Source organism: Triticum aestivum, chromosome 5D (assembly GCF_018294505.1).
Source record: "Triticum aestivum cultivar Chinese Spring chromosome 5D, IWGSC CS RefSeq v2.1, whole genome shotgun sequence".
Taxonomy (NCBI): domain Eukaryota; kingdom Viridiplantae; phylum Streptophyta; class Magnoliopsida; order Poales; family Poaceae; genus Triticum; species Triticum aestivum.
In genome coordinates this window covers 15,617,551-15,637,886 of record NC_057808.1, presented here as the reverse complement: position 1 = coordinate 15,637,886, position 20,336 = coordinate 15,617,551, and the positions used below count along the sequence as shown (strand labels likewise).

At 43.3% G+C, this 20,336-nt stretch overlaps 1 protein-coding gene across 1 annotated transcript; it reads left to right on the top strand.

The window, feature by feature from the left end:
- Positions 1–3,266: 3,266 nt before the first annotated feature.
- Positions 3,267–8,576, top strand: LOC123119147 (uncharacterized). The gene is made up of 2 exons (XM_044538847.1): positions 3,267–4,574; positions 7,679–8,576. Exon 1 carries the CDS (start codon positions 3,401–3,403, stop codon positions 4,265–4,267), a length of 867 nt encoding a protein of 288 aa, XP_044394782.1. The 5' UTR covers positions 3,267–3,400; the 3' UTR covers positions 4,268–4,574; positions 7,679–8,576.
- Positions 8,577–20,336: the final 11,760 nt, after the last annotated feature.

Sequence of the window (20,336 nt, the reverse complement as noted above, 5' to 3'; positions counted from 1 at the left end):
GTCAACCACAAAACTACAAAAAAAAAACACCGACTTGCAAGTGGAGGCTTGACTTGCAACTAGGGTAACTACACTAAAAAAAAGCCATAGCCGTGAGTCGAGGGTTGACTTGCAATTGAGGCTACTAAAAAAACTATGGAAAAGCCCCAAGTTGCAAGTCGAGGCTTGACTTGCAACTGAGGCATTAACAACTACGAAGAAGCCCTGGGTTGTGAGTCGAGTATTTAATTCAACTGGGGCAAAAAAATAAAACTATAAAAAAGCTCCCGCATTACAAAACTTTAAAAAATCACAGTTGTGAGTCGATGGTTGACTTGCAACTTGGGTAACTACAAACTATGAAAAAGCCACCGAGTTGCAAGTCGATGGTTGAGTTGCAACTAGGGCAACTACACCTACAAAAACAACCCTAGCAGCAAGTCGAGGGTCATTTGTCCTCACTTGATGATTCTAAAAAAAAAAAAGAGGATGGTGGAGGTTGCCCATTTGTGCTCCTAAAGTAACTCGAGTCTGTGTGGCTAACGCAACACCGGCAACATTTTGCATCATCTCATCCTACTCCCTGACAAAATGACTACCAACAAGAACTACACTACACTACCAAGGAACTACACTGACAACAAAAAGAACAAACAAAAAAGGAAGAACTACACTACATAAAAACTCAAGATAATAATCCACCTGGACAAAAATCTGCCTCCAACTATCAACGGCACATGCGTAAAAAATCCCAAAAATAACCCGGAATGAAAACAACACCAATCTGTTACTGAAACCCAATTGTGTAAACTGAAAAAAATGGAAAAATGTATTTTGGATACCAGAATATCTCCTAACAAAACAAGAATAATAAATTCATCTAGACCCTAGAAAACTACAGTATCTTATGCCATCGATCACTAGCAAAAATTCATTATACAACATCCCACTAGCAAAAGCCTACATCTGTATCTCTGAAATCCTAAGAAAACTACAGCTATCTTATGCCACCGTTGACAGCAAAAAAATTCATAAGCTACAGATGAGAGTAGAAAAAATAGAAATAAGAAAAAAAAATTACAAAAAACTTACCATCAACTTCTTTTGTGACATTCGTGCTTGTTAAACGATGAACAAAGTGTGTTCAAATATTCCCCCCATCAATGGCGACAAGAATACCTAGCCGTGTTCCCTCCGTGACAACCAAAACGGCATCCCTACTGTAGATGATGCCTGGAGGAGCTTCTTCCACATTCAGGCCATTGTTGTCCTCCTCGGCCACCTGTGCAGCATCCCCATACTCTCCTTCCTCCTCATGGAATCAACTACAACACCCTGGGCAGCACCAAATAACAACATTAATAACTTTACAGAAAACTATACGCTGATAACAACACAGATGCACATAATGAAAAATATTGCAGATAAAAAGAATAAAAAACGTTATGATACTGGACAAACCTTATCAGAGTTATGCTGACATGAAAAAATGGGACAACATGAAAATGGGATAGCATGAATAAAAACTGACAGAAAATGAACCTTGATTGATAGAAAATGTGCTTAGGGTTCAAACCCTACCCCTAATCAGCATTCCTACCTACCAAGATACAAATTAAGCCTACTGCTGCACACTATAAAATGTGCTTATGATCTAGCAAAAAGGAACATAAAAATGTACCAAACACAGTGAATCTATATGTTCTAATGGGGCAAAAACACTAAATCAAAATGAACTCCCGCTGGACAAAAGAATCCTAGCACTCCGTTGAATCACTACACACAAAAACTACCCCGCCCCCCACTGTATCTCTACATTGAATCTGTATACAAACATCTCCCGATTGGGAACAGACCCTGGATTGTTGGGGATGAATCACAACAAAAGGGGGCGCTAAAAAAGAAGGATCAAACAAGAGGAAGAAGAAGGACCAGACAAAGAACTCACTTCGTTGCGCGCTCTCTCCTCTCCCTTCTGGATCTCCAAAATCGCCGCCAAGAGTTCTTTTTTTTTTGAGACAAACTCACGAAGCTTTATTCACCCGTTACAATGTTTACAGGGACGAAATCCAAATTTCCTGGGTGGCCTAACCAGATATGGCGGCCAAAACCAGGGGTAACGCATGCTTTGCAAGTTGGTGAGCCTCGACATTCGAGGTCCTAAATTCGTGATTAGTCAAACAAGAAGAAAAAACGCTAGAACGATCTATGATTTCATGTACTACGGCCCCGTATTGTGCACACGTGCCCTTCTTGATCGCTTCGACAGCCACCTTGCAATCCAAAGCAACTGAAACTCTGTGGAGGTATAGATCATCAGCGAGGGCCAAAGCTTCACGTATTGCCAAGGTCTCCAAAGTCTCTGGATCATCATTGTTTTTAAACAAGATCACCGAAGCTCCTTGGTATTTTCCGTTGCCATCTACATATCGCCGCTGCTGTCCCAAAACCACCATGTCTCGCTACCGCCGCATCGACATTAACCTTCATGTGGTTTTCTGGAGGAGGGATCCACTCCGCCGATCTATGAGCCGGTGCATTCTTCTCTTTCTCTGGTTTTTCCAAGAACTGAAGTTCTGACAGATAACTTGATATAAAGCAATATTAATGGGTTGCAAATGGTGTCTGGAAAATTCCTTCATGTATAACCTTCCGCCCTGCAGACCAGATTGCCCAAAGAGTGACAATCATAGTTACGAGCTCGTCACTGGGCAGGGATTCAAACATGGAGAATAACCACTCCTTTGCATTGTCATTCCGATTCATGGCCATATGTTGCACCATCTCCTCTTTCGACAAAGCCCAGGTGCTCCTGGATAGGGCACAGTTCAGTAGTGAATGATGCCAACTGTCCTACGCCCCACACACTCCGCAGACATCAGTAGTGGACATGTTTCTATGCCGCCGAGAGTTCTTGCCCGCAGAGGATTGGAAATGGACAAATGAATGCGAGGTGACAGCCCAATATAGCGCAAAAAAAAAAAGCGGCCCGGCCCCCACTTGTATCTAGGCCTGGACACGGGCCGTGCGCGCATCAACGCGGCGGGAGCGAGCGCACGAGCGAGCCAGACACAGCTGCGCGAATCTAAAAGACAGACAAATATCCAACAGCTTTAGACTTAAATGTGAGATAACTATTTCACATCTAGATGTAAAAATAGCAAACATGTTTCCTATAACTACTGGTCATGCCACTACGCGCACACAGGCCCATCTTAATTTTTTTTCGAGTGACAGGTCCATCTATCTCAACGAAATACAAGATAAGTTTGTCGGCCCATAGCCACTCCAACACATTTTTCAGCCGACACGCAGATTGCCCATTCTACAGCCCATTTAGGCCGTCGCCTACCAGTCTCGTGCTAACTCCTGCACATCACCGCCGCCGCCGCCAGCACCGACGCCGAAGAACGGCCGGCAAATGGCCTTGCCGGCGATCCCCAACGAGCTCCTAGCGGATATCTTCCTCCGCCTTTCCACCTCAGAGGACCTCATCCGCGCCTCCGCCGCCTGCTTTTCCTTCCGCCGCCTCGTCGCCGACCGCGCCTTCCTCCGGCGCTTCCGCAAGCTCCACCCTCCGCCCCTCCTCGGCTTTTTCGACTACAGAGGCTTCCACCCCGCCGAACCGCCTCATCCCTACGCGCCGGCGGCCAGCGCCGTCGCCGACGACGACCTCAACTTCGGCTTCCTCCCCGGGTCCTCCTTGGACTGGACCATGCGTGAGGTCCGCGATGGCCGCGTCCTCCTCAACAGACCCGGCCGTCACGAGCCCCTCTTCAAGGAGACGGTGGTGTGCGACCCCCTGCACCAGCAGTACCTCCTGCTTCCCCCGATCCCCGGTGACGTAGCCGCTTCGGTTGCGGTCCAACTCCTGATAGAAAGGGGGGGCTTTGCCGATTGCTTCCTCGTCCCTTCCGGCGACAAAGAAGAGCCAGACGCAACGGAGGAGACGTCGTTCAGAGTGATCTGGCTGGTGGTGCTTGAAAATAAACCGGTCGCCCTTGTCTTCTCTTCCTGCACAGGGCAATGGCGAGCCATTACACCCCTGATTTGGAGCTTACCTGGCTTACAGTTATCGACATGGAAGTTTTGGTTCGTGTCGCGCCATTACGCACATGGCTGCTTCTACTGGATTTCAGGTGCTTCTACTGGATTTCAGGTTCGATTGAAAAATTGCTCATGCTTGACATCCGGCGGATGGAGTTCTCCATGGTTGATCACCCACCCTGTGCCAGACATTTGGGCGATGATGTGGCCATCGCGGAGGCAGGCCAAGGCAGGACTCTGATGTTTGTGCCTAAACCGGACACAAAACGCCGTATTTATAATCGTTTGGTGGCGAAGCAATGGTGGGAATTCCACCCAGTGGCAGATGGAGAAGACAATCTCGCTGGATTCTGACTGCTTAATTGAGGGTGCAGTCGGGAGGCACTTGCTCCTATATTATGTCGGAGTCTCATCGGGCAAGCAAGGTTGTTACACGCAGGACGTCGACACATTGCAGCTTGAGAGGGTGTGTTATTCATGTCCAAAACAGTCAGAAGTATATTGCAACTTCCCACCATCGTTATTATCATCACCGACAGTGTCAAGTGGTAAGAGCGTTTAGATCCTTGCTGCACGCTCTTATATTAGTTTACAGAGGGAGTACTTCTTTTCATTTATAGTTATAACTATCACATAGCTTGGCTGATATACTTGCTAGCTCATTAATGTGATCAGTAAGTATTTGTTACATAGTTTAGTGGTTGCTGCTTTTTTTGTGCTTGTGGCAAAGCTGATCAAGCTAATTTGTTTGTCTTTCCTATGCGCCATCTTGAGGTAATTAGAGAAGTGAAAGGGAGGATCTAACACAATATAAGTAGAATTCTAGGGGTATTGCGAAATCATAAAAAAAAAAACTGGATCACAAGTCACAACAAATTGATTCAGTTTTAATGGCGAAGATAATGGAGATTGAATACAAGTTTAAATCAGGACATTGTTGCCCGTTTATCTTTGTAGTGTTCTTTCTTAGACACATTTATTCCAGTCAAGCAGGACTTGTGTTATCTGGAAGTCTTATGTGCTCACCGTTACAGTTGTAAATTTATCTTTATTGATTCCATATAAAAATTATCTTAAGATATAAGATGCAAAAATGTCTTTTTGGTTTCCGATGTGAAAATTTGTTCATTCTTTTTAATAAATATACGACACTAAAGTTTTGAAATAAATGCAGAACCAAAAGCTATTTTGACTGACGTACCAGATGGTATTATTTGCATTTTTAAGATCAGGATAATCCTTGCTGCACCTCACAATGCATCTTTTTTAGCAAGAATTGTGCTGAACTTAATAGAGATTGGTAGTACTATCATGGGATGCTAATGATGGCATATTGATTGTGTTGTAGTTTGCGGCTTGGCTGGAATTGAGCAATTTTCTTTGCCATGCCATTAACCCTTTTCTGCACTGAGCATTGTGTACTAGCTTTTGGTCATCAGATTTGGGAACCTAGTCACTAGGCCATAATGGTCGTCTGCTTAGTCCCTGTCTTATCCTTTCACTGTATCTTCCTAAAACATATGTCAGGCCCCGAAACAGTATCATGCACATCTGACCATTCATTGGAGATTTAAAGGCTCAAGTCCTTAAGTGCTTTTGGTCCATCAAATTTGGGAACATGGTCAGTAGGCCACACTAGTCGTCTGCTTAGTCACTGTCTTAACCTTTCGTCGTGTCTTCCTGAAACATATGTCAGGGCCTGAAACGGTATCATGCACATCTGGCCATTCACCGGAGATTTAAGGGCTCGAGTCATTAAATGAACTCATTGCTCACTTCCACTTACTGCTTCTAGTCGTCTCTCTTCATCTGGAGCGCTTGGAGACAATCCAACGGCTACAGTTCACCTGATGAGCACTATTTACCGACCAACAAAAACTGCTTTAGACTGAATCCTCTTTTACTTTTACCAAAGTGATTATAATTGTTGATTATTCTTATATGATTATGTTAGCAAAAATTATAAATATTTTCTTGACAAATCTATCAATGCTACTTTCAATCATATATTTTTAATGAAGGCTTTTCCAGAGAAACTAAATAGAGGTTGCTATTACTATCATGGGATGGTAATTATGGACAGATGGATTATGTAATACTTTTTGTCATGTACAGATGGAGCAATATCTGTGCCATGCCTTTAACCCTTGTTGTGATCTGCATTGTACTCCTTTGGTCCATCACATGTGAAAACCCCTTCACTGGGCCACGCTGCACTTTTCTGCTTATCCCCGCCACAATCCTTGCATCCTGTCCTGCATAAGTGAAGCCCTTTCCAAAGCCATCAAGTCAATCCATCCAACCTGTGGCCATCAAGTCAATCCATCCAATCTACGGAACTTTGCTTTCTGGATTAATACACTTACCTCAGAGAATTACTCGCTACGGATCCGAATTTTGGCATTCTTTTCCGTGCAACATTTTTTTTGTTTCTCTAGAATACCAAATTGTTTTCAGTTCACACCTATGTCTAGCTCCTCTTCTCCTTCGCATGGCATCTATCTTGAGTTGCACCTCTGCAAGTTGGACACTCTATTTCACCTATAGCAAGTTACTAAATTTTCACCCATGAAAACAAATGGATTGTGTATAATGCTTTGTGTCATGTACTGATGTACAGGTGGAGCAATATCTGTGCCATGCCTTTAACCCTTATTGTGATCTGCATTGTACTCTTTTGGTCCATCACATCTGAAAACCCTTCACTCGGCCACACTGCACTTTTCTGCTCTATCCCCGCCACAATCCTTGCATCTTGTCCTGCATAAGTGAAGCCCTTTCCAAAGCCATCAAGTCAATCCATCCAACCTGTGGCCATCAAGTTGATCCATCCAATCTGCGGAACTTTGCTGAGTAATGCACTTATCTCAGAGAATTACTCGCTACGGATCTGAATTTTGGCATTCTTTTCCGCGCAACATTTTTTTTGCTTCTTTAGAATACCAAATTGTTTTCAGTTCACACCTATGTCTATATTTTTTTTCCTCCGCATGATATCTATCTTGAGCTGCACCTCTGCAAGTTGGGGCGCTCTATTTCACCTATAGAAAGTTACTAAATATTCACCCATGAAAACAAATTCACCTATAGTGATTTACAGCAGTACTTTCTTCTGCCATGCCTGTCAAAACTCGAACTTTGTTTGCCTGCATGCAAACGCAACCTTTTACGTTTCTCCCTGTTTGCAGTGCACTTTTGTGATTCATGTTGTCATTAGTCTATTGAATGATTCCTCTTTGGTACTGAACTCCAATCATTTTACAACTGAGCCTTTGTTTAATTAGTCTAGTGGTGCAATTGAACCTACAACCTAGGAGCCTCTGGCAGATCTCTGTTGTTGCTTTCTATGTGCAAATGCTATTTTTTTTCTTTAACCACCTTTGTCTCCTTTATGTCTTGTGCTTCCTTCTCAAACATGCCCTTCCTTTGAAGCAGGGCAACACACATACAAGTTTCACGAACAAAAAAAATGTTTGCAGAACTTTGCTGAATTTTGTGAATACTTAATTGCTGGATTTGATCTTGGGTTATCTATTCATAAGTTGCCTGAATTATTTTTTATCGCATTACAAAGCTTTTCAATGAATATCCAACCATTCTCATCCCAAAGTCACTTGGTCTTCAATGTTACAGTGTAATCTTGTGTATGCAGTCCCACACCACGCTGACCACCGAGGAGTGGACTGCCGGCACCAGAACCACGAGAAGCTGACCTCGCCAGGGAACTGCCGTGCAAGCGCCGTCGTCGCAGCGGCCGCTCGGGCTCCAGAACCCGTGGAGGCGGGTCGCGATGGACGGGGAGAAGGAGGCTGAGGCTTGACCCGTGGTGGATGAGGGCCTGGGGGCGGATGAGGAGCCAAATCAAGGTGTTGTCCAGGATGGCTGCGACCAAGTCCTTGGGCGGCACGGGCTTGCCTTGACCAGGATGTGCTAGCTGATGGGGACATGGAATGGCTCGATCCTTTTTGTAAGGTTTATACGATTGGTCTGCTGCGTGTTGATCCTTTTTGGTTCGAAAACACAAAATGGTACCGTTGTCAACACGCAAACGGCATCAAGCTGCGGTCTTCTAGAGCCAGTGTAGATCGACTGCTGCACGGCTATGTCGCTGTGAGGATGGTGCTGTGATCATCGTTTTCAATCGCTTCTCAGTATTGGTCTATCTGATTTCTTTGAGTTACCTTCTAGGGATCTAGAGATTTTTTTCCATCCAAGCATGAATTGCAATACTTGAACTTGATTCTTGTTGGTCCACTTGTTCGATCCCTTTGTGTTGTTGTAGCAGGCAAGGGCTAAATAATACCTGGCATCCTGGTTGATCTAGCTAGCGTATGGATCCAGCACCAACAAAGTGAATGATCCCTCTTGCATACAATTTCAAATTTCTGAATCTTGGCTCCAGTAGGTGTAGAGATGAGCATTCTGGGTGAAATGCGCTGGAGATGAGTGATTCATATGCATATGGATTTGCATCTCCCAGTAGCAGCTAGCTTGTCGATGGCAGAGTTTCTATTTAATACTCTATATATGCACTCTATATATGCAGTAGGTCTATTCGATCGATCTCTTGTAGTACTATTTATTTATATTTTCTATCGTCTGCCGGCTTGTTGGAGCTGGTTCTTCTGCTGGTTCATGTAATCAACCATATCCTGGCAGCACTTGGCGTGCAATAGATCTGCATTGCATCGCTGCTGATGTAAGTGCCTATGCTGGATGCAATGATAATTATTATGATTATTATTACTCTGTTATACACTTGTCTTTTGTCGTGCGCTTCTGGCTGCATTCTGACGTCACTGTCCCGGTAAATCGTGCTGATCCGGCCATCTTGTAGTCTTCTCAAGTGTGTGTATCTTGTGATGAATACATTACAGTTGCAGATCCAAGGAGGATAGCAAGGCAAGGCAATAAGGCAAGCAGATACTGAACTGAACCCATCAACACTCAACCGCATTGAGCAAGGCCGAGCAGAGATGTTTTTAAAATTCGTGAATATTTTTAAATTTTGCGAACATTCTTAAAAAATGTTTAGCATTTTTAAAAGGTTGAAAATGTTTATAAATTCAAGTAATTTTTAAATTTCAAGAAAATTTTCTAAATTCATAAATTTTAAGAAATTTGCAACCAATTTGAAAATTCTTTGAAACACACCAATGTTTTTAATTCAAGATCTTCTCAAAAATTATTTATTTTTAAAATTTACATTTTATTATTTTGCAAGTATTTTTTTTTAAATTCGCTAACATTTTTATTTACATAATAACATTATAATATTCTCTGTGTTTTTTGTCTGTTTCGCTTTTGCTCTGTTTTTTTCCTTCTATTCTCTGGACGGACTGAGGCCAACTGGGCTGACCAGCCAGCTAGCCCAAGAGAGCATCACACTCGTCTTCTTTCTCCTCATACACGTTTGGTCGTCGTTGCATGCCTAGCATGTGGGGCAAGATGTCTCAATTTCCTACTTGCTGCTTTAAATTGTCGGCAATTTGCATAGTGCAAAAATAGCTTGGTCATCCCCAATAGGAGGCAAGGAACAAGAGCGATTTCTCCCAATTGATTATTCCAACTGTTTGGTAGTGGTTTTTATTTTATTTTTTGTTATTTGTTTTGAGTGTTTTTCTTTTTGTTTCTTTTCTTCCACCGGTATTCCTCATGTTTTTTATCTTATTTATTAATTTCCCTATTTATATTCTTTTTTCTTTATTTGGAAAAATAGATTACATCTTTTAAAATTAAAGAATATTTTATAAAAATGCATGAATATATTTAAAATTCAGGAATCTTTTTCAAATTTGAGGACAACTTTTGAAAACATGACACTTATTTTATTTTTGCAAATTATCTCTAGACTAGAGAACATTTTAATGACATGAGATTTTTCAAAATTATTGAACATTGTTTAAAAATTTGTGAACACATTTTTTAATTTATTCTATTAAAAATTCTAGTGTTCTTAAATTCCTTTTTTTACTGGCTCTTAAATTCGTTTTTCTTAGATGTTAAAATCAATTTTTACTGCAACTGATTAGTTTAAGAAAATCGCTTGTAGGCCAGGCATCGTTTTGACGCACAGCACTTTCAGCCTAACGTAGCCCATTTTTATGTCGCCGGCTTACTTCCCCAGCAGCGCGCGCACACACACATAGCCCCGTGCCAACTCCCACATAGCAGCGCACACACAGCCGCCGGTGCCCGCACCGACGACTGAAGATGGCCCTGCCGGACATCCCCGACGAGCTCCTGGTGGGAATCCTCCTCCGCCTTCCCACCCCAGAGGACCTCATCCGTGCCTCCGCCGCCTGCATCTCCTTGCGCCGCCTCGTCGCCGACCGCGCCTTCCTTCGGCGCTTCTGCAAGCTCCACCCCGCGCCCCTCCTCGGTTTCCTCGACTACAAAGGCTTCCACCCTGCCGTACCGCCTCACCCCTCCGCGCCAGCGGCCAGCGCTGTGGCCAGCGCTGTGGCCAGCGCCGCCGACTTTGACTTCACCTTCCTCCCCGCCCCCTACTGGGGCTGGACCGTGCGGGAAGTCTGCAACGGCCGCGTCCTCCTCAACAGACCCAGCCGTCACGACGAGCTCGGAGCCCTCTTCAAGGAGATGGTGGTGTGCGACCCCCTGCACCGACAGAACCTCCTGCTCCCCCCAATCCCCGATGACCTCGCCGCTCCGGTTGTGTGCCAAATCCTGATAGAAAGGGATTGCTTCGCCGACTGCTTCCTCGTCCCTTCCGGCGACGAGGAGGGGGCAGAAGCTATGGAGGAGACTTCATTCAAAGTTTTTTGGCTGGTGCTGCTCCAAACTAAACCGGTGGTCCTTGTCTTCTCTTCCTCCACAGGGCAATGGTGAGCCATTACATCCCTGACTTGCAGCTTACCTGCCTTTGTCTTATCTACATGGACGATGTTGTTCGTGTCGCGCCATTACGCCCATGGCCGCTTCTACTAGATTTCAGGTTCAAGTGAGAAATTGCTCGTGCTTGACATCAGGCGGATGGAATTCTCCATGGCTAACCACCCACCATGTGTCAGAGTTTTGGGCGATGATGTGGCCATTGTGGAGGCAAGCCAAGGCATGACTGTGATGTTTGTGCCTAAACTTGACACAGCTCGCCGTATTTATACTGTTTGGCGAAACAATGGTGGGAGTTCCACCCAGTAGCAGGAGAATGAGACATTCTCGTTGGATTCTGGGTCCCGTATCATAGGTGCAATGGGGAGCCACTTGCTCCTATATTATGGCATAATCTCGTCGATCAAGACAGGTTGTTACACGCAGGATGTCAACACACTCCAGCTTGAGAGGATGTGTGCTTCCTATCCCCACCCGTCAGAAGCATATTGCAACTTTCCACCATTGTTATTATCATCACCGACAGTGTCAAATGGTAAAACCTTCTATTGCATGATAGTTACCTCCTTTCATTTATAGTTATAAATATCACATAGCTTGTCTGGTACTTGCTAGTTCGTTAATGTGATCAATAATTATTAGTTACATAGTTTAGTGGTTGTTGATTTTTTTGTGCTCGTGGCAAAGCTGGTCAAGCTAATTAATTTTTTTGCCTTCTCTATTTGCCATCCTAAGGTAATTAGATAGGTGAATGGGAGGATCTAACACACAATAAGTAGCATTTTAGGGGTATTGAAAAATCGTAGAAAACACTGGATCACAACAATTGTTTCAGTTTTTATGTCCAAGATAATGGAGAACGAATAGAAGTTTAAATCAGGACATGGCTACCAGTTCATCTTTGTGTTGTTTTATCTTAGAAACATTTATTCCAGTCAAGCAGGACCTATGCTATCTCGAAGTCTTATTTGGTCACCGTTACACCTATAAATTTATCTATATCAAAAAATTATCTTAAGATAGTAAGAGGCAAAAATTTCTTATTTGGTCTCCGATGTGAAAGTTAATTCATTGTTTTATTAAATACTCCATATGATGCTAAAGCTTTAAATGAAATATAGTATACAAGATATTTTGCATGATGAATCAAATGATATTATTTGCATTTGTTTGGTCACGATAATCTTTATTGTACCTCACAATGCAAATTTGCAGACACTGACTGAATAGAGATTGGTATCATGGGATGCTAATGATGGGCAGTTGATTATGTTGTAGTTTGCGTCGTTGTTGGAGTTGAGAAATTTTTTTGCCATGCCGTTACCCTTTTTTTGCACTGAGCATTGTGCACTAGCTTTTGGTCGATCAGATTTGGGAACCTTGTCAATAGGCCACAATAGCCGTTTGCTTAATCCCTGTCTTATCCTTTCGTCATATCTTCCTTAAACATATGTCAGGCCCCGAAACGGTATCATGAACATCTGGCCATCCACTGGATATCTGAGGGCTTGAGTCATTAAGTGAACTCGTCCCTGACTTCCACTTATTGCTTCGCTTCACCTCTCTTCATCTGGAGTGCTTGGAGACAATCCAACAGCTACAGTTCAAACTACTAGATGAGCACTATTTACTGACCAACAAAACCTGTTTTAGACCGAATCCTCTCTTACTTTTACCAAAGTGACTATAATAGTGGATTCTTATATGTTGATATTAGTGAAAAAAAATTCATGAAAAATCTATTAATATTACTTCTTTCAATCATATATTTTTAATGAAGGCTTTTCCAGAGAAACTAAATAGAGGTTGCTAGTACTATCATGGGATGGTAATTATGGACAGATGAATGGATTGTGTAGTACTTTGTGTTATGTACGGTACATATGGAACAATATCTTCTGCCATGCCTTTAACCCTTGTTGTGATATTCATTGTGCGCTTTTGGTCCATTACATCTGAAAATCCCTTCACTTGGCCACACTGCACTTTTCTGCTCTATCCCCGCTACAATCCTGTCATCCTGTCCTGCATAAGTGAAGCCCTTTCCAAAGCCATCAAGTGAATTCATCCAACCTGCGACCATCAAGTCAACCCATCCAATATGCGGAACTTTGCTGTCTGAATTAATGCACTTATCTCAGAGAATTACTCGCTATGGATCTGAATTTTGGCTTTTTTTCTGCACACCATTTTGTATCTTTTGAATACCAAATTGTTTCCAGTTCACACCTATATCTATGTCCTGTTCTCCTTCACATGACATCTATCTCCTATAGTAAGTTACTAATTTTCCACCCACGAAAACAGATTCACCTATAGTGATTTACAGCATTACTTTGTTTGGCTACATGTAGACACAAACTTTTACTTCTCTCCCTGTTTGCAGTGCACTTTTGTGATTCATGTTTCATTAGTCTATCAAATCGACTCCTTTTTGGTACTGAACTCCAATAATTCTACAACTAAGCCTTTGTTTAGTCTACTGGTGCAGTTGAACCGACAACCTAGGAGCCTCTGGTAGATCGCTGTTGGTGCTTTCTACTCCCTCCGTTCCTACATATAAGTCTTTGTAGAGATTTTAATATGGACTACATACGGAGCAAAATGAGTGAATCTACACTGTAAAATACGTCTATAACTCTATATACATTTGTATGTAGTTCATATTGAAATCTCTAAAAAGACTTATATTTAGGAAAGGAGGGAGTATGTGCCAATGCTATTTATTTTCTTTAATCACCTTCCTCTCCTTTATGTCTGTGCTTCCGTCTCATCCATGCCCTTCCTTTGAAGCAGGGTAACACACATACTATAGAGCACTACACAGTTGCCCTGGTTGCTGCATGACCAAGCTTAACTTTACAACTATCATTAACAAAAAAAGTTGTTTGCAGAACTTTGCTGAATTTTGTGAGTACTTAATTGCTGAATTTGACCTTGGGTTGTCTATTCAGAAGTTGCCTGCATTTTTCGTAAATCTCAATCACATTACAAAGCTTTTCAACCAACACATTCGACCATTCTCATCCCAAAGTCACTTAGTCTTCAATGTAACAGTGTAATCTTGTGCATGCAGTCCCACGCCACTCTAACCACCGAGGAGTGGACGATGCTGTGCCGGCACCGGAACCACGACAATCTGACCCTGGAGGCGTGGAAGGACCTACTGGTCAAGAACCGACGGACCTCGCCAGGGAACTGCCGTGCAAGCGCCGTCGTCGCAGCGGCCGCTAGGACTCCAGATCCCGTGGAGGCGGGTCGCGATGGACGGGGAGAAGGAGGCTGAGGCTTGACCCGTGGTGGATGAGGGCCTGGGGGCGGATGAGGGGCCAGATCAAGCTGTTGTCCAGGACTGCTGCGGCCAAGTCATTGGGCAGCAGGGGCTTCCCTAGGATGTGCTAGCAGCTAGCTAGATGGAGACATGGAGTGGCTCGATCCTTTTTGTAAGGTTTATACTATTTGCCTGCTGCATATTGATCTGATTTCTTTGAGTTACCTTCTAGGGATCTAGAGAATTTTTCCATCCAAGCATGAACACGCTACTTTCAAATTCCACTTGATTCTTGTTGATCCACTTTTTTCGGTCCACGCGTATGATGTTGTAACAGTCAGGGCCTAAATACATGGCATCCTGTTTGATCTAGCATGTGAATCAGCACCAACAACGTTGACCGGTGCAGAAATTGCATGAATGATCACAAATGAATCCCTTTCATACATTTTTCTCATTTCTAAATCCTGGCTTTCAAATGAATGATCTGCACTTGCCCATTTAGAGGGAAACAGATGTGATTCTAAGTCGCTGCAGCAAAGTCTGATCAAATTGCTGGAAACCTGGACGAGTTGAAGGATTCGGTACCGAGGATAGAGTCTGCCATGTCCCAAAAGCATGCATTGCTTGATGAAACTTGAGTGCTTTGCTGGCAAAGCAGAGCATATTGCAAGGGATACGAAAGATGCAGAGCTCTTACGTTTGATGAATGCAGGTGTTTTCATATATATATATATATATATATATATATATATATATATATATATATATATATATATATATATATATCCAACTTAATTGTTCCTATAACTTATGCTCCACGTGTTGGTTGCACCTTCATGCTACCAAACCTGGATCAAGTTCCAATTATCATTCTCTTGCAAATTTATTTGACCCATCTTTATATGCTAGCTAGACGGATTAATCTGAAGATTTGCTGTTGCTTTATAATATTCGGTGGATCTCTCGCATTTATATTTTCTATATATGGTCTGATGGCTTCTTGGAGGCCGTCAACTAACTTGGTGCTTATCTGTTGGTTGATTATGTAATGAACTGAACCATATCCTGTCCTGTCAGCACTTGGCGCTCAACAGATCTGCATTGCTGCTGATGTAAGTCCTTATGCTGCACGCAATGAAGAAGCCTATTCAGGTTTGCTGTTCTGGCCTTTTTCTCTTGGCTGCATTCTCATGTCACTGTCCCGGCAAATCGTGCCGATTCAGTAAGCAATATTGTAGCCTTGTCCTGGTGTGTGCATGCCTTGTGATGAATAATACATTACGGCTGCAGATCCAAGAAGGATAGGAAGGCAAGGCAAGCAGATGCTCAACTCAACACATCAACACCGAGCACGGCTCAAGCAATCTTTTACGGCTGCAGATCCAAGAAGGATAGGAAGGCAAGGCAAGCAGATGCTCAACTCAACACATCAACACCGAGCACCGCCAGGCTAACCAACACAGCGGAAAAGTAGGATCACACAGGCGATCAGGGAGGCGACGAGGGTTCCCTTGTGTGCCGCCAGTGACGCCGGTTCCCTCTCTCTCCGTCGGCCGCTCCGGCGGCGGGAGGGAGGGGAAACCTCGGGTCTGTTCGCTAGGTGGGTGTGTGGTAGGGTTAGGGTTGAGGGAGACGCCGTCGAGGCCGTTGCGGTGGTGTCGCGTCGGAATAAGTTTCTCCGGGCTCCGTTCGCGGTCAGGCGAGGCTTTTGTCTTCGTCTAGGAGCCAGCGGAGTTGGGGATCCCCGGGTCTCGTCGAGGTCGCGGGCTTTGGTGGCTGGAGGTCCATCGGCACTGGCCGTTTGGGTCCTCAGATGGGCGATGGATGCAGGGAGACGAAGACCCTTCTTCTTCCTTGTTGGTATGATTTGCTGCTACTGTTCTTCTCCTTCCTCTGTGCTGATGCTGGTGGGAGATCCTGCTTTGTCCGGTCGGATGGCCTGGCCGCGGTGCTGGACCGGTCGGATGACTCGAGTTCTCTTCCTTTCGGAAGGGACACTTTTCGCGGTACTCAAAGCCAAAGATGGCGACGGCTGTTGCAGGTGTGTTGGATTGATATCCATGCCCTCTCAGCGCTGGTGTCAAGAAAGGAGGAAGCAGCGTGGCGGCAATTGTACCGTGGTCGAAGATGATGATCTGCTTGCAACTGGTTGCAGATCCTTCTGCTACAGGGGTCTTCTCTCAAGATTCAGGGATGATGACACAGGGCTCTAGAGATCTTCTTGTGTTATGGTTGTCTTAGGGTACTCTAGGTGTTCATGGTCCTTTTTGTTTGCGTTTCAGTGTGCTTGTAAGGGTCAACTTCTTTATTCTGATTCGTGATATGAATGAAAAAAATTTCAAAAAAAAAACACCGAGCACGGCCGAGCAGAGATGCTTCCTTCGTCGACTAGCCCTGCTGCTGTCGCGGCCTTGACGGAGCCGCTGCTGAGGCAGATGAGGGCGCAGTGCCTAATGGGTTATCTCCCAACAAGCGCATTTCTTTAATGCCTTTTAGCTAGGCATGATGATTTCAATGATGCTCACATAAAAGATAGGAATTGAAGCACAAAGAGAGCATCTTGAAGAATATGACTAGCACATTTAAATATAACCTACTTCCTATGCCTAGGGATTTTGTGAGCACACAATTTATAAGAACAACAATCAACTAGCATAGGAAGGCAAAACAAGTATAACTTCAAAACTTTAAGCACATAGAGAGGAAAATTGATATTACTGCAACTCCTAAAACTCCTAAAAGCATGTATTCCTCCCTCATAATAATTTCCAGTAGCATCATGGATAGCAACTTTGTTCTCATACTCAATTGGAACCTCTTCCGAAATAGTGGAATCATTACTAGCTAAAGTTGACACTCTTCCAAATCCACTTTCATAAATATCACACTAAGATTCAACACCCTCCAAAATAATGGGATCACTAATTCCTAAAGTTGACACTCTTCCAAACCACTTTAAATGATAGTATTATTCATACTCCAAAAGATATAAGTGAAGTTCATGGAGCATTCTACAATTAATATAGACTAACCAATATCCAAGCTCAAAATATGTAAGTGAAGCACACGAAGCATTCTATAAAACCATACTCAAAAGATTTAAGTGAAGCACAAAGAGCAATTCTATAAGATCATACTTAAAAGATATAAGTGAAGCACACGAAGTATTCTATAAACCAATGCAGGGCTATCTCATGCTAGCATGGTTCTTAAAGAAAAAGAAGAACACAAAGGACACAAATAATGTGAACAAAACAAAAACCGAGGTATACCGATATTTGTTGAAGAAGAAAGATGGGATGCCAACCGGGGCATCCCCAAGCTTAGATGCTTGAGTATCCTTTGAAATATTTACTTGGGGTGCCTTGGGCATCCACAAGCTTGAACTCTTGTCTCTCTTTATTCTTCTCACATCGGTAACTCCTCGTTCTTCGAACACTTCATTCATAAAAACTTAACGAAACTTTGTGAGATCCGTTAGTATAACAAAGCAAATCACTACTATAAGTACTGTTGCAAACCAATTCATATTTTGTTTTTGCATTGTAGCTACTGTAATATAACTTTTCCATGGCTTAATCCACTGATAGAAATCAATAGTTTCATCAAAACAAGCAATCAATGCATCAAAAACAAAGTCTGTCTTAAACAGGACAATCTGTAGTAATCTGGAAGTTTAGTATACTTCTGTAACTCCTAAAATTATGAACTAAATTTGAAAATTTGAAAAATTTGTACAGAAGTAATGTGCAAAAAGTTTCAGACCCATTTGACTTTCCATTAAAAAATGTAAAATCATGCACTACAGCCAAAGTTTCTTGTTTTGTTCTGCACATAGCAAACAAGCAATCTAATCATCCTAAAACCAAAGATTGGCACATTATTTTTATAATACAATGAATATATACAAGGGGATAATTATTTGCAGAGAAACTTCCATGAAAAATTCTACATTATTTCCGTGAGCATGAACACAAGTGCTCAAGGTCGACCCTCACTTCTTCAATGCATAACTTTCCAATCACTTCTCTTTTTGAAAAACTTTTTAGGCATGAAAGGCAAGTAAATTTTTTTGTATTTTCATTTCTTTAATTTTTTTCTATGTTTCACCCACAACTAAACAGAAACAAAAAGGAAAAACAAAATCTACTTAGTGAAGAAAGCAAACAAGCACACACGAGAATATCAACCCCACGCTATTGCTCCCCGGCAACGGCGCCAGAAAAGAGCTTGATAATCCCCAAGTGCAAGGAATCATCGTAGCAATTTCTAAAGGTGGAAGTGATAAGTATGGAGTGTCGAACCCACAAGGAGCTAAAGATAAGATCAGTATTCTCTCAAGCCCTATCTGCCACTGATACGACTCTACGTACACCAAACGTTTGCTTCCAACTAGCAACAAGAAATAAAACTATGTTGTGGGTATGAAGAGGATAACTTTGTATGATATCGGAGAGCTAAAATATAAATGTAGGTGCTGTTATCATAAAGTTAGAATATATTACTAAATATTATAAATAGCGAGAGAATAATGGTGGATCGGTGTGCGGAATTGTCCTAGGCAATCGTTAACAAGACCGGTAGTCGTCATTGCAATTTCATATGAGGGAGAGGCATAAGCTAACATACTTTCTCTACTTGGATCATATGCACTTATGATTGGAACTCTAGCAAGCATCCGCAACTACTAAAGATCATTAAGGTAAAACCCAATCATAGCATTAAAGCATCAAGTCCTCTTTATTCCCATACGCAACAATCCCTCTTACTCGGGTTTGTGTTTCAGTCACTCACCAACCCACTATAAGCGAATCATGAACGTATTGCAACACCCTAGAGCGGGAATCCCTCACGCTTGCGCGACACGGAGGGCACCATAGGATAGCACCAAAATAAAACATACAACTCGTACCAATCTATATCATCAATCAACCCAAGGACAAAAGATATCTACTCAAAACATCATAGGATGGCAACACATCATTGGATCATAATATGTAGCATAAAGCACCATGTTCAAGTAGGGATTACAGCGGGGTGCGGGAGAGTGGACCGCGTAAAATAGATGAGGATGGTGATGATGATAGTGATGTTGATGAAGACGATCACCGTGGCGATGATTCCCCTCCCGATGGCACTCCGGCCGGCGCCACTGGAAGAGAGGAGGAGAGGTTCTCCCCTTGTGCTTCCTCCTCCATAGCCTCCCCCCTCTGGTCCTTGGCCTTCATGAGGATGATGGCCCCTCCAGGATCCTCCTCCATGGCCTCCGGTGATGATGGCCCCCTCCGGCAGAGTGCTGGAGAGGGCCTAGATTGATTTCTCGTGGCTACAGAGGCTTGCGGGGGCAGAACTTCTGATCTTGGTTTCTTTCTGGAAGTTTGGGTATATATGAGAGGTGTTGGCGTTGATTTCACGTCAGTTGGGTTTCCGGGCTGTCCACGAGGCAGGGGGCGCGCCCTAGGGGGGTGGGCGCGCCGCCCACCCTCGTGGGCAGCCCGGGACTCTTCTGGCCTACTTCCGGTACTCCGTGGGCTTCTTCTGGTCCAAAAATGATCTCCGTCAAGTTGCACGTCAATTGGACTCCGTTTGGTTTTCCTTTTCTGCGATACACTAAAACAAGGAGAAAACAGAAACTGGCACCGGGCTCTAGGTTAATAGGTTAATCCCAAAAATCATATAAAAGTGTATAATAAAGCCCATTAAACATCCAAGATAGATAATATAACAGCATGAATACTTCATAAATTATAGATACGTTGAAGACGTATCACCACGCCCCCGCCACGTTCTTCGGTCCGCTCGGTTAAAGCCCGGACCGGACCGAAGCTTTGTCGATCGGGCCAGATTACTGAGCTCGGACCGGCCGATTTTTTGAGCGGGCTAGGCCTGAGCTGGCCAGGACCGAGCGGACCACGAGCCGGTCCGAAAGACCGCTCGTGTCGTCCACCCTGACTCATACATACATATAACAACTTTGGTTAGCTTTCTAGCTTATTAGTTTTGGTCTTTTCTTACCAAGGGAGCACTTGTATGGAGGGGAGGCAACTGAAACTGAGGGGGTCAAATGCTAAAAAAATGTCTAATCTAAGCCTCCCTCAATAATTTTTCTTTAGGAATTGATCAAAGGCCCCAACATAGCTCCGTCATTGTTTGATGCTCCCTCCGTAAAGAAATATAAGAGCGT